Source organism: Lethenteron reissneri, chromosome 71 (genome assembly GCF_015708825.2).
Source record: "Lethenteron reissneri isolate LAM-NWPU_2019-01 chromosome 71, ASM1570882v1, whole genome shotgun sequence".
Classification (NCBI taxonomy): Eukaryota; Metazoa; Chordata; class Hyperoartia; order Petromyzontiformes; family Petromyzontidae; genus Lethenteron; species Lethenteron reissneri.
In genome coordinates, this window is record NC_083849.1 from 1,532,337 (window position 1) to 1,560,117 (window position 27,781).

Sequence of the window (27,781 nt, forward strand, 5' to 3'; positions counted from 1 at the left end):
AGACACAGAGACACACAAGACACAGACACAGAGACTCACACACAGCGAGAGATCTTCAGACAGAGAGAGACACACACAGACACATAAAGAGAGACACACACACAGGCACAGAGAGATACACACACACACAGAGACACACACACAGAGACACACACACACAGAGACACACAGACACAGAGACACACACACACAGCGAGAGATCTTCAGACAGAGAGAGACAGACCGAGAAAGACAGTCAGACAGACGGGATACTTTTATCGTGAGCGAGCGTGTGAGGATGCAGGGGACGATGAGGAGGTCGTGGTGAGGTGGTGGTGAGGATGTGCGTGGGGTGAGGAGATTTTGCGGGGCTACGGACAGAGAGAGACAGAGAGACAGAGAGAGAGACAGAGATATAGAGAAACATACAGACAGAGAGACAGAGAGAGAGACAGAGAGACAGATAAACATACAGACAGACAGAGAGACAGAGAGACAGACAGACAGATAGACAGAGAGAGACAGAGAGACAGAGAAACATACAGACAGACAGAGAGACAGAGAGAGACAAACAGACAGACAGAGAGACAGAGACAGACAGACAGACAGAGAGACAGAGAAACATACAGACAGACAGAGAGACAGACAGACAGAGAGAGAGAGACAGACAGACAGACACAGACAGACAAAGAGACAGAGAGCGTGGGACAGACAGCCACTAACGCTGTGTGGGTGAGGTGAGGGGTGAGGAATTAGTGAGGAGAGAGGTGAGAGTGAGTTGAGAGATAATATTGGTGAGGTGAGAGTGATTGGTGGTGCGGTGAGGGTGAGATTTACTCTCTGTGAGACAATTATTAGTGGAAAGATCGTTGACAGTTAAGAGCTAGTCACTAAAGTTAAGAGATAGTTAATATAGTTAGTTGGTAAAGTCACTAAAGTTAAGAACTAGTGAATATAGTTAGTTGGTAAAGTTAAGAACTAATTAACATAGTTAGTTGGTAAAGCCACTAAAGTGAAGATCTAGTTAATATAGTTAGTTGGTAAAGTTAAGAGTGAGCCAACAGAGCAGAGCGCCACAATCCGCCGAGTGGACCCGCCACTCCGACCCCATGGCTCCATCTCTTCGCCGGCGCGTGGCACCGACCCCGCGGTCGCTGCTGGTGACGCTGGCGCTGCTCTCGCTGCCGGCGTGTGCGCTGGCGCTCGTCGCGAAAGATGCTCGCGGGATGCCCGGCAAGCAGCACCAGCAGCAGCAGCATCATCAGCAGCTTGAAGCGGACGATGCCGACGATGGCGGCAAGCGGATGGTGTTCCACCACGTCTACAACATCAACGTCGGAGGTTCCGAGTGCGCCTCCGCTGCCGGAGATGGTGGTGGCGGCGGTGGTGGCGATGGTGGTGATGGTGGAGCGGCGAGGACGGTGGAGGGAGGCGCAGGCGCGGTGTTCACCCATCGCGTGGTCGTTCCACCGGTTCCCTGCGGCAACCACCAGCAGCAGCAGCAGAGGCAGTACGAGCAGGTGGGTGAGTTGGTGGTGGTGGTCAGAGTCGTGGTGACGTCACTGCGCGCCACGTGGTGACCGTCGCAAGCGCCACGTGGGATGTCGATGCACGCCATGTTGTGACGTCACAGGCGCCATGTTGTGACATCACAGGCGCCATGTTGTGACGTCACAGGCGCCATGTTGTGACGTCACAGGCGCCGTGTTGTGACGTCGCAGGCGGTGGAAGCTGTCGGCTTCGGTTGAGGGCGTTGACGGGACCCACACGGTGGGAGTTGATGATGATGATGATGCTGATGATGACGATGATGCTGATGATGATGCTGATGATGATGATGCTGCTGATGATGATGCTGATGATGATGATGCTGACGATGATGCTGACGATGATGCTGATGATGATGCTGATGATGATGCTGATGATACTACTGCCTGATGATATTGCCTGTTGCTACTACTGTTGATGATGCTGCTACTGTTGGTACTGCTGTTGATGATGTTGCTACTGCTGCTACTGATGATGTTGGTACTGCTGCTACTACTGCTACTGCTGCTACTGATGATGTTGCTAATACTGATGATGTTGCTACTGATGATGTTGCTGCTACTGATGATGTTGCTACTGCTGCTACTACTACTGATGATGTTGCTGCTACTGTTGCTGCTACTGCTGCTGCTGCTACTGCTGCTACTGCTGCTGCTGCTACTGCTGCTACTGCTGCTACTGATGATATTTCTAATACTGATGATGTTGCTACTGCTGCTACTGATGATGTTGTTACTGCTGCTGCTACTGCTGCTGCTACTGTTGCTGGGTGGTTGCAGGCGGCGGGCCTGCTGGCGCGCTTGGAGCTGCTGGAGGGCGAGGTCGCCTCGCTCCGAGCCCTCTGCTCCGTGCCCTCGGCCTGCTGCAACGGCGGGGGGCACGGGGCCTGCGGGAGCGAGCGCATGGAGCTCACAGGTGGGGGCACGGGGGGGGGGGCACGGGGGGCACTGGGGGGCACGGGGCCTGCGGGAGCGAGCGCATGGAGCTCACAGGTGGGGGCACGGGGGGGGGCACGGGGGGCACTGGGGGGCACGGGGCCTGTGGGAGCGAGCGCATGGAGCTCACAGGTGGGGGCACGGGGGACACTGGGGGGGGCACGGGGCCTGCGGGAGCGAGCGCATGGAGCTCACAGGTGGGGGCACGGGGGGCACTGGGGGGGCACGGGGGCACTGAGGGGGGCACTGGGGGCACTGGGGGGGCACTGGGGGGCACGGGGGGGGGGCACGGGGGAGAGGGGGGGCACGGAGGGGAGGAGGCTGATGGGGGAGTTGGGGGGGATACACAGAGGGGCACGGAGGGGAGGGGCACACGTACACACACGCCACACGCACACGTACACACACACTGGCACACACATGCGAAGACACGTGGTAACACACGTAGACACACACACACACACGTACACACACACTGGCACACACATGCAAAGACACGAGGTAACACACGTACACACACACACGTACACACACGCACACACACACTGGCACACACATGCAAAGACACGTGGTAACACACGTACACACACACACGTACACACACGCACACGTACACACGCACACACACACACGCAAAGACACACGGAAATGACGTATCTCCCCAACCGCCCATCCCCCTTACCCCCCCCCCCCCCCCCCACTCTCTACCCTCCCAGGAGAGACCGTGCAGAGAGACCCATGCAGCGGCAGGGGTGCGCTGGACCCCAACACCCGCGCCTGCACCTGTGAGCCTGAATGGACCGGTCCAGACTGCACCCTGAAACGCCCCCCGCAGGTACCAAGGCACTTGGTCTGACCCGGATATGTCTGTGCGTCTGTAGTGACTGACTCAGAGACTCAGTCGTCGCTACGGTTCCCAGCCGGGACAGCCGGTAGACCGCCTGACCGGCAACGCCGAGATGGCGAAGACTTCAGCGGCAACGATGGGGAACCCGCTCCACGCGACAGCCCCGAGCTCCCCTCCCGGGGCCTCTCTTTTATTCTCGGCATGGCCTGGCTCCGCCCCCCGGCCACGCCCCGCTTCTGGAACCTACCAATGGGTTCTCAGTGTGCCACCGTCCGTGACCTTTCCCCTAGATCCATCTCTCTGGTCTATCACGTGGCCTGCTGTAGGTCAGCGCTGCTGTAAGCTGCAGATCTCCTTCCCTGCCAGCAGCCGGTGCTGTGCTGCTATGTGACCGATTCTATGTCACTACACATCCATCAATCATCCCACGGTGCTGTGAGGCGTCCCGTTCATACCTCCTCGTAGCTGTGCCTCCACACCACATGTGGGTGAGTGAGTGAGTGGGTGGGTGGGTGAGTGGGTGGGTGAGTGGGTGGGTGAGTGGGTGAGTGGGTGGGTGGATGGGTGAGTGGGTGGGTGGGTGAGTAGGTGGGTGAGTGGGTGTTTGGGTGAGTGGGTGGGTGGGTGAGTGGGTGTGTGAGTGGGTGGGTGGGTGAGTGGGTGAGTGGGTGGATGGGTGGGTGAGTGGGTGGGTGAGTTGGTGGGTGTGTGAGTGGGTGGGTGAGTGGGTGGGTGGGTGTGTGAGTGGGTGGGTGGGTGAGTGGGTGGGTGAGTTGGTGAGGAAGTGGGTGGGTGAGTTGGTTAGTGAGTGAGTGGTGGTGGTTGTGGTGGTGGCTAAACACAGTATGGCGGTGGTTGCAGTGGTGGTGGTTGTAGTGGTGGTGGTTGCGTCGGTGGTGACTGACGCAGTATCCTTGCTGATGCTGCGCGTGCCACGCAAGGTTCTGATTCCGGGCGGATTGTCCGACGCGGGCTGCGTGGGCGGCTGTGGGGGTCGAGGCCGCTGCGTCTCCGGCGTGTGCCACTGCGGCGATGCCTACACAGGCCCCGGCTGCCTCATCCCCGCCGTGCAGGCCCAGCCCTGCCCCCAGGGCACCGACGGACACGACTGCCCCAAGGTCAGCAACCTCGCTCGCTGTCCCCAGCACTTGCACCCACACAGCGCCTCGATCCCTAACACTGCCTCTCTCTCTCTCTGTCTTTTTATCTATTTCTGTCTATCGCCATCTACAGTGTCTCTCTATCCAACTGGGATATTTGCACACAGGGTTGGTGTACGGTGATTTTTCTGCAATATTTTGCTGTCTTTTCTTGGATTTTCTGTTTGCACTTAGTCACATAGTCACTATAAGATGTTTTATTGTTCATCTTTTTGTTTTTTGTTTGTTGCGGTTGCACCCGATTCAAGAGCTGAATGGCTCACAGGGCTACACCTAATACATGAACTTTGACCTTTGAACTTTTAACTCTCCCCCCAGGCGCCCGAGCCAACGGCAGAGAAAGTTCCGGCCCTGGTGCCCACCTCCACCACGGCTCCCACGGTCTCCGTGGGTACCGATCCTCCCGTCGATGGAGGAGGTGGAGACGTCGCGGGAGACGCCGTGGACTTTGACGACAGCGCCTGGGAGTCGGTGCTGCTCTCCCGTCTCTCCATCCGCACCGTCACCTGCGTCGACAAGGCGGGAGAAGGTGGCCGAGGCGACGGAGGAGCTGGTGGTGGTGGTGGTGGAGGCGGTGGTGGTGGTGGTGGTGGAGGCGGTGGTGGTGCTGTCCCCGCACGCCGAATTCGACCCCCGAGCAGCGACGAACCGATCGGTGGCGTTGTCCTTCCCCCGTCATCCCCGTCATCCCCGGAGCCGGAGGATGACCTCCTGGACAACGCGCTGGAGGACGTCGACGTCGCCGGTCGCCCCGACGACCGCGGCTACCACGACCCCAGTAACCACGGCGACGGGGCGGGAGCGGTCCCCGTCTCCGTGGTGGGGGTCAACGACACGAGTTTCACGCTCTCCTGGTTGCCGGCGGGCGTCCTCGGCACCGGCGCGCGCCGGCTGCTCGTCCGCTGGTGGCCGTCGGGGGCGGCGCCGTCAGGGTCGGGGGCTCGCGGCGGTGCCGGCAGGCCGGTGGGCGTGGCCGGAGGCGCCGGCGGGAGAGTGGGTGGAGCCAGCGCTAGCGAGAGAGTGGGTGGAGCCAGCGCTAGCGGCAGAGTAGGCGGAGCCAGCGCTAGCGAGAGAGTGGGCGGAGCCAGCGCTAGCGAGAGAGTGGGCGGAGCCAGCGCTAGCGGCAGAGTGGGCGGAGCCAGCGCTAGCGGCAGAGTAGGCGAAGCCAGCGCTAGCGGCAGAGTAGGCGGAGCCAGCGCTAGCGGCAGAGTAGGCGGAGCCAGCGCTGGCGGCAGAGTGGGCGGAGCCAGCGCTGGCGAGAGAGTGGGCGGGGCAGCCGGAGGCGGAGGGGAGGTGACGGTGCCGGTCGAGGCGGCCGTGCTGGTGGTCGCCGGGCTGCGCGAGGCGAGCGAGTACCAGCTGCTGGTACAAGGCGTCGTTGGCGGTGGTGGTGACGGCGACGACGACGGCTACGGGGCTGCTGATGAGGATAACAACGGCGAAGACGGGACGGTCGGGCCGGCGTTGCGCGTGTCCGTCACCACGGGTAAGAGCGACGCGCCCGCGTGTTGTTAGTGAGGTTTGTTTTTGTGCGTGTGTATGTACGTGTGTGTGTGTACGTGTGTGTGTACGTGTGTGTGTATATGTGTGTGGACGTGTGTGTGTGTGTGTACGTGTGTACGCGTGTGTGTGTGTGTACGTGTGTGTGTACGCGTGTGTGTACGCGTGTGTGTACGTGTGTGTGTGTATGCGTGTGTATGCGCGTGTGTGTATGCGTGTATGTGTGTACGTGTGTGTGTACGCGTGTGTGTGTGTACGCGTGTGTGTATGTGTATGTGTGTGTTTGTACGTGTGTGTATGTGTACGTGTGTGTGTACGTGTGTGTGTACGTGTGTACGCATGTGTGTACGCATGTGTGTACGCATGTGTGTACGTGCTCGCTAACAGCACTTGCCCCTTCAGTTTGTTAAGGCTATACGGGGGATCTTTGTCTTTGTGTGTATGTCTGTGTACGTTGAGCTTCTTTCGCACCGTACGTAGCCCAACCATACTTAGTGCGGGGGAAAGTAAAACAAACTGAACACGACAACAACAACAACAAGCCGTTCTAACAAAATGAGTTTAACCCTCGAATAACAAGTGTGCCAACGTAGCAAGTGCAGAGGTCGCAAACGGGTTTTGATTCCTTACCCGTACCCGGCCGCACCAGGGTCGCAAACGGGTACCCGTACCCTTACCCGGCCGGGTACGGATACCCGTTCCCTACCCGTAGCCTACCCGAAATGAGTGACAAACGGTTACTCACCAGTGACTCACGGCCTACCCGGCTACCCGTACCCGACCGGGTACGGGTAGCCGAGTATCGGGTAGGGTACGGGTATCGGGTACCCGGTTGCGACCTCTGAGCAAGTGTGAGCTTGTGAATGTTGTGCATCGTGGAGTTTCTTTGGGCCCGTGTCCACAAACACCCGGCTTTGGGTTCGTTAGACAAAACTCACTGACCGTGCTGATGATGCACTGAATGTCGGAGCCAGGTCCAGAGTTTCGGTTGCATCGAAGCGATAGTTGAAGCGAGCCTGGCAATGCTGATGATGCACTGAATGTCGGAGCCAGGTCCAGAGTTTCGGTTGCATCGAAGCGATAGTTGAAGCGAGGCTGGCAATGCTGATGATGCACTGAACGTCGGAGCCAGGTCCAGAGTTTCGGTTGCATCGAAGCGATGGTTGAAGCGAGGCTGGCAATGCTGATGATGCACTGAACGTCGGAGCCAGGTCCAGAGTTTCGGTTGCATCGAAGCGATGGTTGAAGCGGGGCTGGCAATGCTGATGATGCACTGAACGTCGGAGCCAGGTCCAGAGTTTCGGTTGCATCGAAACGATGGTTGAAGCGAGGCTGGCAATGCTGATGATGCACTGAACGTCGGAGCCAGGTCCAGAGTTTCGGTTGCATCGAAGCGATAGTTGAAGCGAGCCTGGCAATGCTGATGATGCACTGAATGTCGGAGCCAGGTCCAGAGTTTCGGTTGCATCGAAGCGATAGTTGAAGCGAGGCTGGCAATGCTGATGATGCACTGAACGTCGGAGCCAGGTCCAGAGTTTCGGTTGCATCGAAGCGATGGTTGAAGCGAGGCTGGCAATGCTGATGATGCACTGAACGTCGGAGCCAGGTCCAGAGTTTCGGTTGCATCGAAGCGATGGTTGAAGCGGGGCTGGCAATGCTGATGATGCACTGAACGTCGGAGCCAGGTCCAGAGTTTCGGTTGCATCGAAGCGATAGTTGAAGCGAGGCTGGCAATGCTGATGATGCACTGAATGTCGGAGCCAGGTCCAGAGTTTCGGTTGCATCGAAGCGATAGTTGAAGCGAGCCTGGCAATGCTGATGATGCACTGAACGTCGGAGCCAGGTCCAGAGTTTCGGTTGCATCGAAGCGATAGTTCAAGCGAGGCTGGCAATGCTGATGATGCACTGAATGTCGGAGCCACGGTCACGGCAACGGTCGTCTCGGTTGTGTGGCCTGGCATCCTGGCGGGAGGGAGCATGGCTATGGACCCCCTCCCCCTCCACCACCACAACCACCACCGCCACCTCCACCACCGCCACCTCCACTACCTCCACCACCGCCACCTCCACTACCTCCACCACCTCCACCACCTCCACCACCACCTCCACTACCTCCACCACCACCACCTCCACCACCACTACCAGCACCTCTACCACCGCCACCTCCACCACCTCCACCACCACCACCACCACCACCTCCACCACCATGACCTCACCCACCACCACCTCCACCACCACCTCCCCCACCGCCACCTCCACCACCACCAGCACCTCCACCACCACCACCTCCCTTCCGCGCTCCTCTGCCACCCCCCCTGTCCACCACCGCCCGGCTCTGCATGGGGACTGAGAGGTGCAGCGTGGCATGGGATGTGTTCAGGATGTGCTGCTGTGTGTGTGTGGGCGGGTTGAGCGAGCTGGGTGAGTGGGTGGGTGACTTAGTGTGTACATGTGTGGGTGGATGGGTGGGTGGGTGGATTGATGGATGGGTAGGTGGGTGAGTGGGTGGAACAGTTGGTAAGTGAGTGAATGGATGGGTGAGTGGGTGGATGGGTGAGTAGGTGAGTTGGTGTGTACATTTGTGGGTGGATGAATAGATGGGTAGGTGGATGGGTTGGGTGGGTGGGTGGGTTAGTGAGTGGGTGGGTGGGTAGGTGGGTGAGTGAGTGGATGGGTAGGTGGGTGAGTGAGTGGATGGGTAGCTGGATGAGTGAGTGGATGGGTAGGTGGGTGAGTGAGTGGATGGTGAGCGAGTGAGTAAGTGGATGGGTAGGTAGGTGAGTAAGTGGATGGGTAGGTGGGTGAATCGGTGAGCTGCACGCTTTTCCCGGAATGGGCAACTGCATGACCTTGCCTGCCCCAAACCACAACGCATGCGTCCACCGCAACCAACTCCACCACCGCCACCACCGCCGCCAAGAATAACTCCTCCAGCTCCTCCCATCTCGGAATGATCCTGCAACCCTGCCCGGCATTGCTCCCTCCTTCCCCTCGCTCGCTCGCTCACTGCCCCAGAACTGCTCTGTCGCTCGCTCGGACCATCGTGTCTGTGGGTCTCTGTGTGTGGTGAGTCTGTGGGTCTCTGTGTGGTGAGTTTGTGGGTCTCTGTGTGGTGAGTCTGTGGGACTCTGTGTGATGAGTCTGTGGGTCTCTGTGTGGTGAGTCTATTGGTCTCTGTGTGGTGAGTCTGTGGGTCTCTGTGTGAGTCTATGGGTCTCTGTGTGGTGAGTCTATGGGTCTCTGTGTGGTGAGTCTATGGGTCTCTGTGTGGTGAGTCTGTGGGTCTCTGTGTGAGTCTATAGGTCTCTGTCTGAGTCTATGGGTCTCTGTGTGGTGAGTCTATGGGTCTCTGTGTGAGTCTATAGGTCTCTGTCTGAGTCTGTGGGTCTCTATGTGGTGAGTCTATGGGTCTCTGTCTGAGTCTATGGGTCTCTGTGTGAGTCTATGGGTCTCTGTGTGAGTCTATGGGTCTCTGTGTGATGTGTCTATGGGTCTCTGTGTGAGTCTGTGGGTCTCTGTGTGATGTGTCTATGGGTCTCTGTGTGAGTCTATAGGTCTCTATGTGGTGAGTCTATGGATCTCTGTGTGAGTCTATGGGTCTCCGTGTGAGTCTATGGGTCTCTGTGTGGTGAGTCTGTGGGTCTCTGTATGGTGGTGAGTCTGTGGGTCTCTGTGTGGTGAGTCTGTGTGTCTCTCTGTGGTGAGTCTATGGGTCTCTGTGTGAGTCTGTGGGTCTCTGTGTGAGTCTGTGGGTCTCTGTGTGAGTCTGTGGGTCTCTGTGTGGTGAGTCTATGGGTCTCTGTGTGAGTCTGTGGGTCTCTGTGTGAGTCTGTGGGTCTCTGTGTGAGTCTGTGGGTCTCTGTGTGATGAGTATTTGGGTTTCTGTGTGGTGAGTCTGTGGGTCTCTGTGTGGTGAGTCTATGGGTCTCTGTGTGAGTCTATGGGTCTCTGTGTGGTGAGTCTGTGGGTTTCTGTGTGGTGAGTCTCTGGGTCTCTGTGTGGTGAGTCTGTGGGTCTCTGTGTGGTGAGTCTGTGGGTCTCTGTGTGAGTCTATGGGTCTCTGTGTGGTGAGTCTGTGGGTTTCTGTGTGGTGAGTCTCTGGGTCTCTGTGTGGTGAGTCTGTGGGTCTCTGTGTGATGTGTCTGTGGGTCTCTCTGTGTGGTGAGTCTATGGGTCTCTGTGTGGTGAGTCTATGGGTCTCTGTGTGGTGAGTCTATGGGTCTCTGTGTGGTGAGTCTATGGGTCTCTGTGTGGTGAGTCTATGAGTCTCTGTGTGCTGAGTCTATGGGTCTCTGTGTGGTGAGTCTATGGGTCTCTGTGTGATGAGTCTATGGGTCTCTGTGTGATGAGTCTATGGCTCTCTGTGTGATGAGTCTATGGGTCTCTGTGTGATGAGTCTATGGGTCTCTGTGTGAGTCTATGGGTCTCTGTGTGAGTCTCTGGGTCTCTGTGTGAGTCTATGGGTCTCTGTGTGAGTCTCTGGGTCTCTGTGTGAGTCTATAGGTCTCTGTGTGATGAGTCTCTGGGTCTCTGTGTGATGAGTCTGTGGGTCTCACTGTGTGATGAGTCTGTGGGTCTCTGTGTGAGTCTGTGGGTCTCTGTGTGATGAGTCTGTGGGTCTCTGTGTGATGAGTCTCTGGCTCTCTGTGTGGTGAGTCTATAGGTCTCTGTGTGGTGTGTCTGTGGGTCTCTCTGTGTGATGAGTCTGTGGGTCTCTGTGTGATGTGTCTGTGGGTCTCTCTGTGTGGTGAGTCTGTGGGTCTCTGTGTGATGTGTCTGTGGGTCTCTCTGTGTGGTGAGTCTATGGGTCTCTGTGTGATGTGTCTGTGGGTCTCTCTGTGTGATGAGTCTATGGGTCTCTGTGTGTGTGAGTCTATGGGTCTCTGTGTGATGAGTCTATGGGTCTCTGTGTGATGAGTCTATGGGTCTCTGTGTGTGTGAGTCTATGGGTCTCTGTGTGATGAGTCTATGGGTCTCTGTGTGATGAGTCTGTGGGTCTCTGTGTGATGAGTCTGTGGGTCTATGTGCGAGTCTATGGGTCTCGGTGAATCTTCCTCTCCTCCTCCTCCTCCTCCACCTCCTTTCGACAACCGTGACGAAAGCCTCCTCGGAGAAGTCCCAGCGCCATCGCCCGCGACCACCGTCCACCCCGTCCACCAGCGCCGTGCCGGCAAGCACCGGGCCTTCGCCCGCGCCGGGTTCATCGTCGGCACCGGCGCCCGCCACCGTGCAGATCGGCCTTGCGGCGTCCGAGGTGACGGCGACATCGTTCCGCGTCTCCTGGTTCCCCGGGGAGCTCTCCTTCGACTCGTACACCGTGCGGTACCGCTCCCTCCACGAGGATCAGGAGGTGGCAGGAGAGGAAGTGGGCGGGGCGGGCGGCAAAGTGGGAGGAGCCGGCGAGAGTGTGGGCGGGGCCAAGCACGAAGTGGGCGGAGCCAGGCACGGAGTGGGCGGAGCCTACGGCGGCGAACGGGAGGAGGGCGGCGACGGTAACGGTGGCAACGGGGATGGAGGCGGCGGCGACGGTAACCGTGGCGACGACGAGGGATGGAGGGAGCTTTGGGCCCCGGCCGGAGCTCGCTCGGCCGTCGTGACGGAGCTCACCGAGGGAGCTCTCTACGAGGTGCTGCTGCTGGGGGTCACGCAGAGAGGCGGGGGTAGAGGGGGGGGGAGCCCCCCCCCACCGCCACCACCAGCCCTACCCAGGTCGCCCCCCCTCCGACTCGTCACAGGTAACGATGGGGCACCGGGGTGGTGGTGGTGCCAGGCTAGGTACATGTTTGCTGGGGGGGGGGGCGGGGGGCGATTTTGGAAATGAACGTGCAGTGGTGGTTGTGGTGGTTGTGGTGGTGGTTGTGGTGGTTGTGGTGGTTGTGGTGGTCGTGGTGGTGGTTGTGGTGGTGGTTGTGGTGGTGGTGGTGGTTGTGGTGGTGGCTGTGGTGGTAGTAGTGGTGGTCGTTGTGGTCGTGGTGGTGGTTGTGTTGGTTGTCGGGGGTTGTGGTGGGGAGCGGTGGCGCAGTGGTTAGCGCCGCTACGAACCCCGCACCCGGCCGAGGCCCGAGTTAGAAACCCTAGGTCTACCTCTAGGTCGACTCAGCCTCAAGTAAGTTACCTGGTGCGCCACCCAGCCTCTCGCGTGCCGCGGTGCCGGTAGCCTTCATGGGTGCTAACAGCACTTGCCCCGACAGTCTGCTGAGGCAACGCGGGTGATCTTTGTCTGTGTGCGTGCTCTCTCCACTGCTGCCCCCCCCCTCGCTAGCGCTACGACCCCTGGGGGCTCTGACCGTCACCAAAGTCTCCCCCACGGCTGCCAGGGTCACGTGGCCACCCCCAAGTCCACGGGTCACGGGGGTGAGGGTCACATGGTATGCGCCCCACGTGGAAGGTGAGCACACATACACGCCTACACACATACCTACACACACACACCTACACACACACACCTACACACACACATACCTACACACACCTACACACACACCTATACACACACACACCTACATAGACACACCTACACACATACGCCTACACACACACGCCTACACACACACGCCTACACACACACATACCTACACACACCTACACACACACCTATACACACACACACCTACATAGACACACCTACACACACACGCCTACACACACATGCCTACACCTACACACACCTATACACACACAGCCACACACACACACACCTACACACACACATCCACACACACACCTACACAACAACAACAACCGTCATTCGCCACTAAGTGGCGGTGACGTCACCACGACGCTTGTGCCAGGCCATGTGCACCTTGAGGCCACGTGAAGTGTCGAACGCCCGCTGGCAGGAGGTCACGGGGCAGACCCAGCAGGTGCCACGGGTCGACTGACTGAGATGACCGAGATGACTGGCTTATGTACCACCTGTGCCCCCTACTGTACCAACTTGCTGTGCTTTAGCCACCCGGCGCTCCGCTCGTTGTTGTGAGCGTCGCTCCGCTACATACCCACACACATCCACACAACAACAACAACAACCGCCATTCGCCACTAAGTGGCGGTGACGTCACCACGATGCTTGTGCCAGGCCAAGTGCACCTTGAGGCCACGTGAAGTGTCGAAAGCCCGCTGGCAGGAGGTCACGGGGCAGACCCAGGTGCCACTGGTCGACTGACCGAGATGACCGAGATGACTGGCTGATGCACCACCTGTGCCCCCTACTGTGCCAACTTGCTGTGCTTTAGCCACCCGGCGCTCCGCTCGTTGTTGTGAGCGTCGCTCCTCCGCCCTCCGTTGTTGTTGGAGGGCGACTGCCTCCAACTGCCCAGTAGCGTCCTTCACGAGCCTCCTCCACTGAGGCCGATCTTGACACCGCTGGTACCAGTCATCGGCAAGTCCACTCAGCTCCACGTCCTCCTGTACCACATCACTCCATCTCTTCTCCAGCCCGTGCCGCGCCCGTCTAGCCCCCTCGATCCGGCCGAACAAAAGCTGTTTAGGCATGCGGTGGCTGGGCATGCGGGCTACATGACCCAGCCAACGCAGCCTTGCCTGCCGGAGGAGCTCACTGATGGGACTTTGCCCAGATCTTTCAAGGATTTGTGAGCTCCTCACACAATCCAGCCTGGTTAAACCCAGGATGGATCGTAGGCAGGCCAGCCTAAATGTTTCCAACCGGCGAAGATGCTCCACCAGGGGGGTCCACGTCTCGCAAGCGTAGAGAAGGGAGGGAATGACCGTGGCCGAGAAGACCTGAAGCTTCGTGCGGAGCGACAGACCAGGTAGCTTCCACACAGCGTTACGCAACCGATGAAAAGATATTGCCGCTCGACTGATTCGGAGTGAGACCTCTGCTGATAGACTGGAGCCAGTCATAAGCATACTGCCCAGGTATGGGAAACTCTCCACTCTCTCCACAACTGCCCCATCACCAATTGGGAGTTGTGGGGGTGGAGTGTCCGATGGTACAAAATACCCAGGCAGGTGCTTGGTTTTGGTGGGGCTGATGGTAAGGCCCCACCTCTTAGTGGCACGCTCCAGTCTCAGCAGCAGCGCCTCCAACTCCTCTTCTGAATGAGCAGCTATTACCAAATCATCGGCATACATAACGTGGTTGACCAATAGGGAGCCATCCCTTGATCGCACCCGGGCGTCGATCAGCCTCCCATTATATCTGTACCAAATGGAAATTCCTCCGGTACAGCTATTGAAGGCTTCACGAACTACGCGGTCAAAATAGATGTTAAATAATGTGGGAGCCAGAGGACATCCCTGTCGCACCCCAAGGTGTACAGGGAAAGGCTCCGACTCCCGGCCACGTAGTTTTACCCGGGCCCGCTCACCATCATGAAGGTCCTTAATGATCGTGAGCAGAGGGTCAGGGACTCCGAAAGCACGAAGAACAACCCAGAGTCCAGTCCTACTGATGGTATCATAGGCCTTGACCAGGTCAATAAAGCAGAGATGTAGGTCTTTTTGGAATTCCCTACACCTCTGCTGTAGCAGACGGACAGAAAATATGGCATCTGTGCAGGACCGCCCTTTCCTGAAACCGCATTGGGGCTCCGCAAGCCCCTCCTCAGCGTGCCTAGCAAGGCGATGTTGAATAATCCTTGCCAGGACCTTACCCGGCACACTGAGGAGTGAGATGCCCCTGTAGTTGTTACAGTCTGTGCGGTCCCCCTTCTTAAAGAGGGGGACCACCAGGGCATCCTTCCAGTCCTGCGGAACCCGTCCAGTGGTCCAGACTGTTGTTATGATGTCATATAGGGCAGTCTGTGCACAAACGCCACACTCCCTCAGCATTTCGCTTGGGAGATCATCTCTGCCCGGTGCCTTCCCTGGTCTCAGACTCCGGATCGCCCTCAGTACTTCCTCAACAGCTGGAACCTCAGCCAGCCACTCACAGGAGGTGACCTCTTCCAATATTTGAGGCACCGCAGCCTCAGCAGGGTTATCCCCACTTTGTGCCATGATGTTTTCCTGGCTGAGAGAATTTCCCTCCCCCAGGACCTCACAGAAATGCTCAGAAAATCTGCAAACCTGTTCCTGGGGGTCGGAGATTGGATCACCGTTTTTTTCCTCTAATGATGGTAATAGGTGTGGCGCTGCAGGTTACTTTTTTGATGGAGTTAAATAGTGATTTGTGATCACGGGCCACTGAGGCAGACTCCATCTCCTCAGCAACCCGCGACCACCACCCATCCTTACAACGCCTTACGGCTCTCCGAACTTCCGAGCGAAGGCTGCGGTAAACCTCCTCATTCTCTGACGTGGGATGCTGTAGGCGATGAGAGTGGGCCTGTCGCTTTTTCTCAATTAACCTGAACACCTCCTCTGTCAGCCAGGGTTTCTGGGGAGGTCTGGACCGCGTACCCAAAGCAGCCATTGCAGCTGCATGAGTCACAGTCCTAAACCTCGCCCATTTACCCTCGACATCAGGTGGAGTGGGGGACGATGCCAACCCCAGCTGCAAGCGATGATGAAATTCTCGCTTGCAACTTTCATCAGCTAACTGAGACCAGGCCACTTTTGGTTGGAATGGGATCCTGGGTGTACACCCACCACCGGAGTGGAAGAAAGGCAGGCGCATCTTACAGATGACTAGTCGATGGTCAGAGGACAGATCAGCTCCACGGTAGGTCCTGGTGTCAAGGACATGGGTTCGCATCCGCTGGTCCTTCACTATGTAGTCCAGCAGATGTTCTTGCTTGGACCCGGCATGTATCCATGATGTTGTGTGGATGCGCCGATGCCGGAAGAGCGTGTTGGTAATTACAAGCCCATGGGCTGCACAAAAATCTAGCAGCCTCCTACCGTTATTATTGAGCTGATCTGGCCCATGCCTTCCAATCACTCCAGACCAGGTGTCAGCATCATGACCAACTCGGGCATTGAAGTCACCCAACAAGATGACTCTGTCCCGAGTGGCCACTTTAGCCAGCACCTGTGACAGGAGGTCATAGAAAGCGTCTGACTCATCGGCTTTGCTTGCATCCCTCCACGGATGTTCGTCTTCGGTGGGGGCATAAGTAACCACGACCACCACTCCTCGCCTCTGGTTGATGGGAAGGCGAGCCCAAAGTATCCTGGGGCTTACAGCTTCCCACACCTCACCGCCACGCTCCCACGCCCCCTTCATTCTTTTGTTCAGAAGAAGAGCCACACCCTGTTGTTTGGCAGTCTCCTGCCCCGAGTAGAGGACTGTCCACCCCTCATGGTGGCAGGAGCCAGAACCGGTCCACCGGACCTCCTGAATGCCACAGAGATCCAGGCGGTACCGGTCCAGCTCCCGACAGAGGAGTGGCAGCCTCTCCTCCGCAGTGAGCGTTCGAACATTCCACGTGGCCATCCGCAATGGTTTTTTGTTGTTTCTGGAGGAGCCCCGAGGGTGAAAATTCAATCTCCTGGCTCCGCCAAATGGGGTTTGGCCAGGAGACGTCATAAAAGCCTGACCCCCCGGGGCCTCCGGCACAAGCTTATTTGTTACAGGTTTATGTTTAATTCGTGGTTTAGTGGTAATGAATTGAAGGTGGAGGGGTTACCAGCCCCTCACACCCGTCCAGAGCCCCCGTTTAGCCACTGTGGTGGTCACAGACGCCATGAGGGGAGAGGCCAATGGGCATTGGCCCTCCCCCCACAGCAATGTCCACGACAGTGTTGCCCGTCCGGCACCGCGAGGAGGTAGGAGGTTGTTTTGCCGTGACCACATCCACACACACACACCCACACAGCCATGCTGATGCTGCTGCTATTGATGATGATGCTGATGATGACGATGCTGCTACTGATGATGATGCCACTACTGATGATGGTGATGATGCCACTACTGATTATGATGATGCAACTACTGATCATGATTACGATGATGTTCCTCCTGATGATGATGCTACTACTGATCATGACGATGCTGATGATGATGCCACTACTGATGATGATGATGATACTACTGATGATGCTGCTGCTGATGATACTACTACTGATGACGATGCTGATGATGATGATATCACTACCGATGATGATGATACTACTGATGATGCTGCTGCTGATGATACTACTACTGATGATGCTGCTGATGATGATACTACCACTGACGATGCTGGCGATGATGATATCACTCCCGACGACGATGATGCTGCTGACGATGATGATATCACTCCCGATGATGATGATGCTGCCACTACTGATGATGATACTACTACTGACGATGATGCCACTACTAATCATGATGATGATGATATCACTCCCGATAACGATGATGCTGCCACTCCCGATGATCATACTACTACTGACGATGCTGACGATGATGCTACTACTGCTGATGATGATGATGCTGATGATGATATCACTCCCGATGACGATGCTGCTGATGCTGCAGGCCGCGCCGGGGCCGCCCGCAGCGCCCTGCTGGGAGGCCGCTCCACGTGGTTCACCGTCACCCACCTGTCGCCGCTCACTCGCTACGAGGTGACGGCCACGGCGGTGCGGGGCCCCGCTCGCAGCGCCCCCAGCCTGGCCGCCTTCACCACCGGTACGCCGTGCGGGGCCCACAGGCCTCACGGGCTCACAGGCCTCACGGGGTCACAGGCCTCATGGGGTCCACAAGCCTCATTGGGCCACAAACCTCACGGGTCCACAGGCCTCAAGAGCCCACAGGCCTCATGGGGTCCACAAGCCTCATGAGCCCACAGGCCTCATGGGGCCCACAGGCCTCATGGAGTCCACAGACCTCATGGGGTCCACAGGCCTCATGGGGTCCACAGGCCTCATGGGGTCCACAGGCCTCACGGGTCCACAGGCCTCATGGGGCCACAGACCTCATGGGGCCACAGACCTCATGGGGCTACAGGCCTCATGGGTCCACAGGCCTCATGGGTCCACAGGCCTCATGGGGCCCACAGGCCTCATGGGTCCACAGGCCTCATGGGGCTACAGGCCTCATGGGTCCACAGGCCTCATGGGGCTACAGGCCTCACGGGGCCACAGGCCTCATGGGTCCACAGGCCTCATGGGGCTACAGGCCTCATGGGTCCACAGGCCTCATGGGGCTACAGGCCTCACGGGGCCACAGGCCTCATGGGGCCACAGGCCTCATGGGGCCACAGGCCTCACGGGGCTACAGGCCTCATGGGTCCACAGGTCTCATGGGTCCACAGACCTCATGGGGCCACAGACCTCATGGGGCCACAGGCCTCATGGGGTCCACAAGCCTCATGGGGCCACAGGCCTCATGGGGCCACAGACCTCATGGGGCCACAGGCCTCATGGGGTCCACAGGCCTCATGGGGCCACAGGCCTCATGGGGTCCACAAGCCTCATGGGGCCACAGGCCTCATGGGGCCACAGACCTCATGGGGTCCACAAGCCTCATGGGGCCACAGACCTCATGGGGCCACAGGCCTCATGGGGTCCACAAGCCTCATGGGGCCACAGACCTCATGGGGCCACAGGCCTCATGGGATCCACAAGCCTCATGGGGCCACAGGCCTCATGGGGCCACAGACCTCATGGGGCCACAGGCCTCATGGGCAAAGATGAGCCAATTCGCTGCGGGGATAGCGGAGGCAGGTTGTTAGTGTGCAGTGTGTAGTGTATCGTAGTGCAGCATGGTGTATAATGTAGTGTGTAGTGTATTGTAGTGTATAGTGTATTGTAATGTAGTGTATAGTGTATTGTAATGTAGTGTATTGTAATGTAGTGTATAGTGTATTGTAATGTAGTGTATAGTGTATTGTAGTGTAGTGTACAGTGTATTTTAGTGTAGTGTATTTGTTTATTGAACTCTTTCGCACCATATGTGGGAGCTGGAGCCGCTAGGTGCCGTCTGTTATGGGTTGTACTGCTGTGCCCCCCACTCGCCCCCCTCCCCCTACTCCCCTCACTTGCCCCCCCCTCCACCCACTCGCCCCCCTCCCCCCCACTCCACTCCTCTCACTCCTCTCCCCCCACTCGCCCACTCCCTTCACCATCACCGCCCCCCCACTCGCCCACCCACCCTCCCCCCACTCCCCCCCCCCCCACTCGCCCACTCCCCCCCCACTCGCCCACTCCCCCACTCTCTTCACCATCACCGCCCCCCCACTCCCCCCACTCCCCCCCTCTCTTCACCCTCACCGCCCCCCCCCCACTCGCCCCCCCCCACTCCCTTCCACCCCACCCCCCCACTCCCCCCACTCGCCCCCCCACTCCCCCCCCCCACTCCCTCACTCGCCCATCTCCCCACTCCCCTCTCTTCACCCTCACCGCCCCCCCCACTCCCCCCACTCCCCCCCCCACTCCCCCCCCCCCCTCCCCCCCCCCACCCCCTCCACCCCCCCCCCAGGCCTGGACCCCCCCCGCGCAGTGCGAGTGAGTGGGGTGACCCCGTGGGCTGCCCGTGTCAGCTGGAAGCCGCCGCTGGGGAACGCCACGGGGGGGTTCAGCGTCAACTACGAGGCCGGCAACGACACGCACGAGGTGCCACCACCACAACCACCACCACAACTACCACCACCACCACTACCACAACGACACGCACGAGGTGCCACCACCACAACCACCACCACAACTACCACCACCACCACCACTACCACAACCACAACGACACGCACGAGGTGCCACCACCACAACCACCACCACAACTACCACCACCACCACTACCACAACCACAACGACACGCACGAGGTGCCACCACCACAACCACCACCACAACTACCACCACCACCACTACCACAACCACAACGACACGCACGAGGTGCCACCACCACAACCACCACCACAACTACCACCACCACCACTACCACAACCACAACGATACGCACGAGGTGCCACCACCACAACCACCACCACAACTACCACCACCACCACCACTACCACAACCACAACGACACGCACGAGGTGCCACCACCACAACCACCACCACAACTACCACCACCACCACTACCACAACCACAACGACACGCACGAGGTGCCACCACCACAACCACCACCACAACTACCACCACCACCACTACCACAACCACAACGACACGCACGAGGTGCCACCACCACAACCACCACAACCACAACCACCACTACCACCATCACCACTAACACCACTAACACCACCACCACTACAACCACCACAACCACAACCACCACTAACACAATCACCACAACCACTACCACCACAAGCACCACAACCACCACAACCACAACCACCACCACAACTATCACCACAACCACCACTAAATGCCCCCCGTGCCCCCCTGTGGCCCCTCCCTCATGCCCCCCCTGGCCCCTCCCCATCCCCCCCGTGGCCCCTCCCCCCCCCCGTGCCCCCTCCCCCAGGAGTCGCAGGAGTTGACAATCCCGGCGTCCACCCCGTGGGTGAAGCTGACGGGGCTGCGTCCCGACACCCACTACAGCCTCCTCGTCACGGCCAGCGCCGCACTGGAGGGCGTCCTCACGCGCAGCCAACCCACACGCAGCCACCTGCACACAGGTGCTCACCCCCCACTCACTCCTCCTCCTGCTGCTCGCTCACCCCCCACTCACTCCTCCTGCTGCTGCTCGCTCACCCCCCACTCACTCCTCCTGCTGCTGCTCGCTCACCCCCCACTCACTCCTCCTGCTGCTGCTCGCTCACCCCCCACTCACTCCTCCTCCTGCTGCTCGCTCACCCCCCACTCACTCCTCCTCCTGCTGCTCGCTCACCCCCCACTCCTCCTCCTCTTCCTGCTCGCTCACCTCGGCACGCTCACCACGCGTTGACTGCCGTGCCAGGCTAGGTGCAGGTCATGGGACAGACTCAGGTGGCATGGGTTGACTGCTGTGCCAGGCTAGGTGCAGGAAGAGGTCACGGGGCAGACCCTGCAGGTGCCGTGGGTTGACTGCTGTGCCAGGCTAGGTGCAGGTCATGGGACAGACTCAGGTGGCATGGGTTGACTGCTGTGCCAGGCTAGGTGCAGGAAGAGGTCACGGGGCAGACCCTGCAGGTGCCGTGGGTTGACTGCTGTGCCAGGCTAGGTGCAGGTCATGGGACAGACTCAGGTGGCATGGGTTGACTGCTGTGCCAGGCTAGGTGCAGGAAGAGGTCACGGGGCAGACCCTGCAGGTGCCGTGGGTTGACTGCTGTGCCAGGCTAGGTGCAGGTCATGGGACAGACTCAGGTGGCATGGGTTGACTGCTGTGCCAGGCTAGGTGCAGGAAGAGGTCACGGGGCAGACCCTGCAGGTGCCGTGGGTTGACTGCTGTGCCAGGCTAGGTGCAGGTCATGGGACAGACTCAGGTGGCATGGGTTGACTGCTGTGCCAGGCTAGGTGCAGGTCATGGGACAGACTCATGTGGCATGGGTTGACTGCTGTGCCAGGCTAGGTGCAGGAGGAGGTCACGGGACAGACTCAGGTGGCATGGGTTGACTGCTGTGCCAGGCTAGGTGCAGGAGGAGGTCACGGGACAGACTCAGGTGGCATGGGTTGACTGCTGTGCCAGGCTAGGTGCAGGAGGAGGTCACGGGACAGACTCAGGTGGCATGGGTTGACTGCTGTGCCAGGCTAGGTGCAGGTCATGGGACAGACTCAGGTGCCGTGGGTTGACTGCTGTGCCAGGCTAGGTGCAGGAAGAGGTCACGGGGCAGACCCTGCAGGTGCCGTGGGTTGAGTGCCGTGCCAGGCTAGGTGCAGGTCATGGGGCAGACTCAGGTGGCATGGGTTGACTGCCGTGCCAGGCTAGGTGCAGGTCATGGGACAGACTCAGGTGCCGTGGTTGACTGCTGTGCCAGGCTAGGTGCAGGTCATGGGACAGACTCATGCGGCATGAGTTGACTGCCGTGCCAGGCTAGGTGCAGGTCATGGGGCAGACTGAGGTGGCATGGGTTGACTGCTGTGCCAGGCTAGGTGCAGGAGGAGGAGGTCACGGGGCAGACCCTGCAGGTGCCGTGGTTGACTGCTGTGCCAGGCTAGGTGCAGGTCATGGGACAGACTGAGGTGGCATGAGTTGACTGCTGTGCCAGGCTAGGTGCAGGTCATGGGGCAGACTGAGGTGCCATGGGTTGACTGCTGTGCCAGGCTAGGTGCAGGAGGAGGTCACAGGACAGACCCTGCAGGTGCCGTGGGTTGGCTGCTGTGCCAGGCTAGGTGCAGGAGGAGGTCACGGGACAGACCCTGCAGGTGCCATGGGTTGACTGCTGTACCAGGCTAGGTGCACGAGGAGGTCATTGGACAGACCCTGCAGTGTTGCTGCTGCTAATCGCTAACTAACTGCACTTGCCCCGACAGCCTGGGGCAGGCTACACGGGGGATCTTTGTCTGTCTCTCATAGCTGCTACTCGCTAACTAACAGCACTTGCCCCGACAGCCTGTTAAGGCTACACGGGGGATCTTTGTCTGTATCTTATAGCTGCTACTCGCTAACTAACAGCACTTTCCCCGACAGCCTGTTACAGGCTACATGGGGGATCTTTGTCTGTATATCTCACAGCTGCTACTCGCTCACCAACAGCACTTGCCCCGACTGGTCCGTGTAGGCTACGCTGCGGTGTGGGTGAACCTTTGTCTCTGTGCCCCTTTGCAGCCCAGCTGCCCTTCCCCTTCCCACGTGACTGTTCCCAGGTGCTGCTCAACGACCCCGAGAAGGGGGGGCCAGAGGGGGCAGCAGCAGCGGGGGCAGCGGGGGGGCAGGGGGCAGCAGCGAGGAGGGAGCAGGTGGTGGTTTACCTGCGGGGTGACCCTGCCAAGCCTCTGCACGTGACCTGTGACATGCACACCGACGGAGGAGGATGGACGGTACCCCGCGCGCACACACGCACACACACACAGACAGACACACACGGACACACACACACAGACAGACACACAGACACACACAGACACACACACACACACAAAGACAAAGACAAAGATCCCCCGTATAGCCTGAACAGACTGTAGGGGCAAGTGCTGTTAGCGAGCACCTATGAAGGCCGGAACGGTACACGAGGGGGTGGGTGGCCAGCACCACGCCCGACCGCCTTTGTCTCCCTAGTGGCAATGTTTACACAGCGCACCAGGTACTCATTTGAGGCTGAGTCGACCTCGGGGAGGCCCGGGACCGGTTCAGATAATTGTCACTGATGTTGGCAGTGAGCGGGAATCGAACCCGTGTCGCCGGGTTCATAGCGCAGCGCGCTAACCGCTACACTACCGCTCCCCACTGACACAGACACACACACAGACACACACACAGACACACACACAGACACACATACACAGACACACACACAGACACACAGACAGAGACACACACACACACAGACACACACACACGGACATACACACACACAGACACACACACAGACACACACACAGACATATACACACAGACACACACACGGACACACACACAGACACACACACGGACATACACACACAGACACACACACACAGAGACATATACACACAGACACACACACGCCAAGATCCTCCGTGTAGCCTCCTAGATGTAACACTCGTGAAGATGACCCCATGATGGTCGTGATGGTGAATGATGCTTCTCCTGATCCATCTTCTACTACTACTACTGCTGCTACTGCTGCTCCTACTACTACTGCTACTGCTGCTGCTACTGCTACTACTACTGCTACTACTGCTGCTACTGCTGCTACTACTACTGCTGCTACTACTACTACTGCTGCTGCTACTACTGCTGCTACTGCTACTACTGCTACTGCTGCTGCTACTACTGCTGCTACTGCTGCTACTACTACTGCTGCTGCTGCTACTGCTACTGCTGCTACTGCTGCTGCTCCTACTACTACTGCTGCTGCTACTCCTGCTGCTACTGCTGCTCCTACTACTACTGCTGCTGATGCTGCTGATGATGCTGCTACTACTGATGATGCTGCTGATGATGATGCTGATGATGCTACTGATGATGCTGCGGCTACTACTGATGATGCTACTACTGCTGCTGCTGCAGCTGATGATGATGATGATGCTGATGATGATGATGCTGATGATGATGATGCTGATGATGCTGATGATGACGATGTTCCCACTGTCGCCCCCCCCCAGGTGTTCCAGCGCAGGCAGAGTGGGCACACGAACTTCGAGCGAGGCTGGCAAGAGTACGAGGACGGATTCGGGGAGCCCTCGCGAGAATTCTGGATGGGTGGGTCCCCTGACCCCTGACCCCTGACCTTTGCCCCGACCTTCAACCTGACCCTCCCCGACCTCCACCATGACCCTCAGCTGACCCCCCCCCCGACCTTTGTCCCGACCTTCAACCTGACCCTGACCTTCCACGAAGTGTGGTGTGACACGGTGTAGTGTGACATGGTGTGACGTGGTGTGTTGTGACGTGGAGTGGTGTCACGTGGTGTGGTGTCACGTGGTGTGGTGTCACGTGGTGTGATGACGTGGTGTGGTGTCACGTGGTGTGGTGTCACGTGGTGTGGTGTGATGTCACGTGACGTGGTGTAGTGTGACGTCACGTGACGTGGTGTCGTGTGATGTCACGTGACGTGGTGTGACATGGTGTCACGTGGTGTGGTGTCACGTGGTGTGACGTGGTGTGATGACGTGGTGTGGCGTGGTGTGACGTCACGTGGTGTGATGACGTGGTGTGACGTGGTGTGGTGTCACGTGGTGTGGTGTCACGTGGTGTGGTGTCACGTGGTGTGGTGTCACGTGGTGTGATGACGTGGTGTGATGACGTGGTGTGACGTGGTGTGGTGTCACGTAGTGTGGTGTCACGTGGCGTCACGTGGTGTGATGACGTGGTGTGACGTCACGTGGTGTGATGACGTGGTGTGACGCCCCCCAGGCCTGCGTGCGCTGCACGAGCTGTCGTCCCAGGCGCGCTACGAGCTGCGTGTGGAGCTAGGCGACGGGGAGGCCTCGGCCTTCGCCCAGTACGACCGCTTCACCGTGGGGGACGCCGCCTCGCTGTACCGCGTGCGCATCGGAGAGTACAGCGGGGACGCAGGTACAAAGATCCCCTGTATAGCCTGAACAGACTGTAAGGGCAAGTGCTGTTAGCGAGCACCTATGAAGGCCGGAACGGTACACGAGGGGGTGGGTGGCCAGCACCACGCCCGACCGCCTTTGTCTCCCTAGTGGCGATGTTTACACACCGCACCAGGTACTCATTTAAGGCTGAGTCGACCTAGGGGAGGCCCAGGACCGGTTCAGATAATCGTCACTGGTGTTAGCCGTGAGCGGGAATCGAACCCGGGTCGCCAGGTTCATAGCGCAGCGCGCTAACCGCTACACCACCGCTCCCCACAAATGCAGGTACACACACACAGACACACACATAGGTACACACACAGGTACACACACACAGACACACACACAGACACACACACAGGTACACACACAGGTACACACACAGACACACACACAGGTACACACAGGTACACACACACACACAGACACACACACACAGACACACACACACACAGACACACACACACAGGTACACACACACACACAGACAGACACTCACAGGTACACACACACACACAGACAGACACACACAGGTACACACAGACACACACACACAGAGACGTGGGGGACGCCGCCTCGCTGTACCGCGTGCGCATCGGAGAGTACAGCGGGAACGCAGGTACACACACACAGACACACACAAGTACACACAGGTACACACACACAGACACACAGGTACAGGTACACACACACACAGGTACACACACACACACAGGTACACACACAGATACACAGATATACACACAGATACACACACACACACAGGTACACACACACACAGACACACACACAGACACACTCACAGGTACACACAGATACACACACAGGTACACACACACACAGACACACACACAGACACACACACAGGTACAGGTACACACACACACACAGGTACACATACACACAGATACACACGTAGATACACACACAAAGACACACACACACAGACACACACAGACACACACAGACACAGGTACACACACACACAGGTACACACACACAGATACACAGATACACACAGGTACACACACACAGACACACACACAGACACACACACAGACAACAACAACCGCCATTCGCCACTAAGTGGCGGTGACGTCACCACGACGCTTGTGCCAGGCCATGTGCACCTTGAGGCCACGTGAAGTGTCGAACGCCCGCTGGCAGGAGGTCACGGGGCAGACCCAGCAGGTGCCACGGGTCGACTGACCGAGATGACCGAGATGACTGGCTGATGCACCACCTGTGCCCCCTACTGTATCAACTTGCTGTGCTTTAGCCACCCGGCGCTCCGCTCGTTGTTGTGAGCGTCGCTCCTCCGCCCTCCTCGCGGTGCCGGACGGGCAACACTGTCGTAGACAGTGCTATGGGGGGAGGACCAATGCCCATTGGCCTCTCCCCTCATGGTGTCTGTGACCACCACAGTGGCTAAACGGGGGCTCTGGATGGGTACGAGGGGCTGGTAACCCCTCCACCTTCAATGAATTACCACGAAACTACGAATTAAACATAAACCGGTGCTCACACAGATACACACGGAGACACACCCTCTTGTATGTCACACCCTACGTGGTTCCACCACCACCACCACCATACCACCACCACCACCCCACCACCACCACCACCACCCCACCACCACCATCCCCCCACCACCACCACCCCACCACCACCACACCACGGCATCACGACACCACCACCACACCACCACCACCACCCCACTACCACCACCACCCCCACCACACCACCACCACCCCACCACCACCCCCACCACCACCACCCCACCACCACCAACCCCCCAACCCCCATCACCACCCCCACTACCACCACACCACCACCACCCCACCACCCCACTACCACCACCCCACCACCCCACTACCACCACACCACCACCCCACCACCACACCCCACCAGCACCACACCACCACCCCCACCACCACCACCACCCCACCACCACGGCGCTGCGTGTGTCTGCAGGTGACTCCCTGTCGTACCACCACGGCCGGGCGTTCTCTACGCCGGACCGTGACCACGACGGGGCAGCCCCGCACTGTGCTGAGGCCTACCGGGGCGGCTGGTGGTACCGCAACTGCCACAAGGCCAACCTGAACGGGCGCTACGGGGACACCAGCCACAGCAGGGTTAGTCCTCGACGAGCAGCGCGCATCATACCGCACGCATCATACCACATGCGTCATACCGCACGCATCATACCGCACGCATCATACCGCACGCATCATACCGCACGCATCATACCGCACGCATCACACCGCACGCATCACACCGCACGCATCACACCGCACGCATCATACCGCACGCATCATACCGCACGCATCATACCGCACACGTCATACCGCACGCGTCATACCGCACACATCATACCGCACGCATCACACCGCACACACCGCACACACCCCATACTACGCACGTGTGCACTCATAGCACACACACCACATCACACCACATGGTCTGTGCTGTGAGTGAACACTGTGTGTGAACGCCGTGTGTGAACGCTGTGTGTGTGAACGCTGTGTGTGTCTGTGTGTGAACGCTGTGTGTGTCTGTGTGAACGCTGTGTGTGTCTGTGTGTGAACGCTGTGTGTGTCTGTGTGTGAACGCCGTGTGTGAACACTGTGTGTGTGAACGCTGTGTGTGTCTGTGTGTGTCTGTGTGTGAACGCTGTGTGTGTCTGTGTGAACGCTGTGTGTGTGTGAACGCTGTGTGTGTAGGGGGTGAACTGGGTGGCGTGGCGTGGCCACGAGGGGTCTCTGAGCTTCGTGGAGATGAAGCTGAGGCCGCACGCCTTCCAGGACACGGTCGCCAAGCGGAGGAGACGCCACGGGGACTAACGGAGAGACCACGGGGGACTAACGGAGACAC

General features: G+C 58.6%; 1 protein-coding gene across 3 annotated transcripts; it reads left to right on the plus strand.

Moving 5' to 3' along the window:
* The first annotated feature begins 25 nt into the window (after positions 1 to 25).
* Positions 26 to 27,781, plus strand: LOC133361106 (tenascin-like). 3 transcript variants are annotated; one of them, XM_061579938.1, is made up of 15 exons: positions 26 to 1,499; positions 2,307 to 2,442; positions 3,179 to 3,297; positions 4,251 to 4,427; positions 4,788 to 5,955; positions 11,072 to 11,704; positions 12,232 to 12,357; positions 17,338 to 17,490; positions 19,282 to 19,415; positions 20,268 to 20,421; positions 22,491 to 22,702; positions 23,969 to 24,065; positions 24,720 to 24,881; positions 26,879 to 27,042; positions 27,631 to 27,781. In XM_061579938.1, exons 1-15 carry the CDS (start codon positions 1,089 to 1,091, stop codon positions 27,748 to 27,750), a joined length of 3,966 nt encoding a protein of 1,321 aa, XP_061435922.1. In that variant the 5' UTR covers positions 26 to 1,088; the 3' UTR covers positions 27,751 to 27,781. The 3 variants fall into 3 exon arrangements, with proteins under 3 accessions (XP_061435922.1, XP_061435924.1, XP_061435923.1); XM_061579940.1 differs by lacking the exon at positions 11,072 to 11,704; XM_061579939.1 differs by lacking the exons at positions 26 to 1,499; positions 2,307 to 2,442 and adding an exon at positions 2,623 to 2,659.

Excerpts from the sequence above, each read along its gene's own strand:
- LOC133361106 (XM_061579938.1), top strand. The coding sequence starts at position 1,089 with ATGGCTCCATCTCTTCGCCGGCGCGTGGCACCGACCCCGCGGTCGCTG. Across the intron at positions 11,705-12,231 it reads CCCCCTCCGACTCGTCACAG|CGCTACGACCCCTGGGGGCT; the intron begins GTAACGATGGGG and ends CCCCCTCGCTAG. Across the intron at positions 22,703-23,968 it reads CCGACGGAGGAGGATGGACG|GTGTTCCAGCGCAGGCAGAG; the intron begins GTACCCCGCGCG and ends GCCCCCCCCCAG.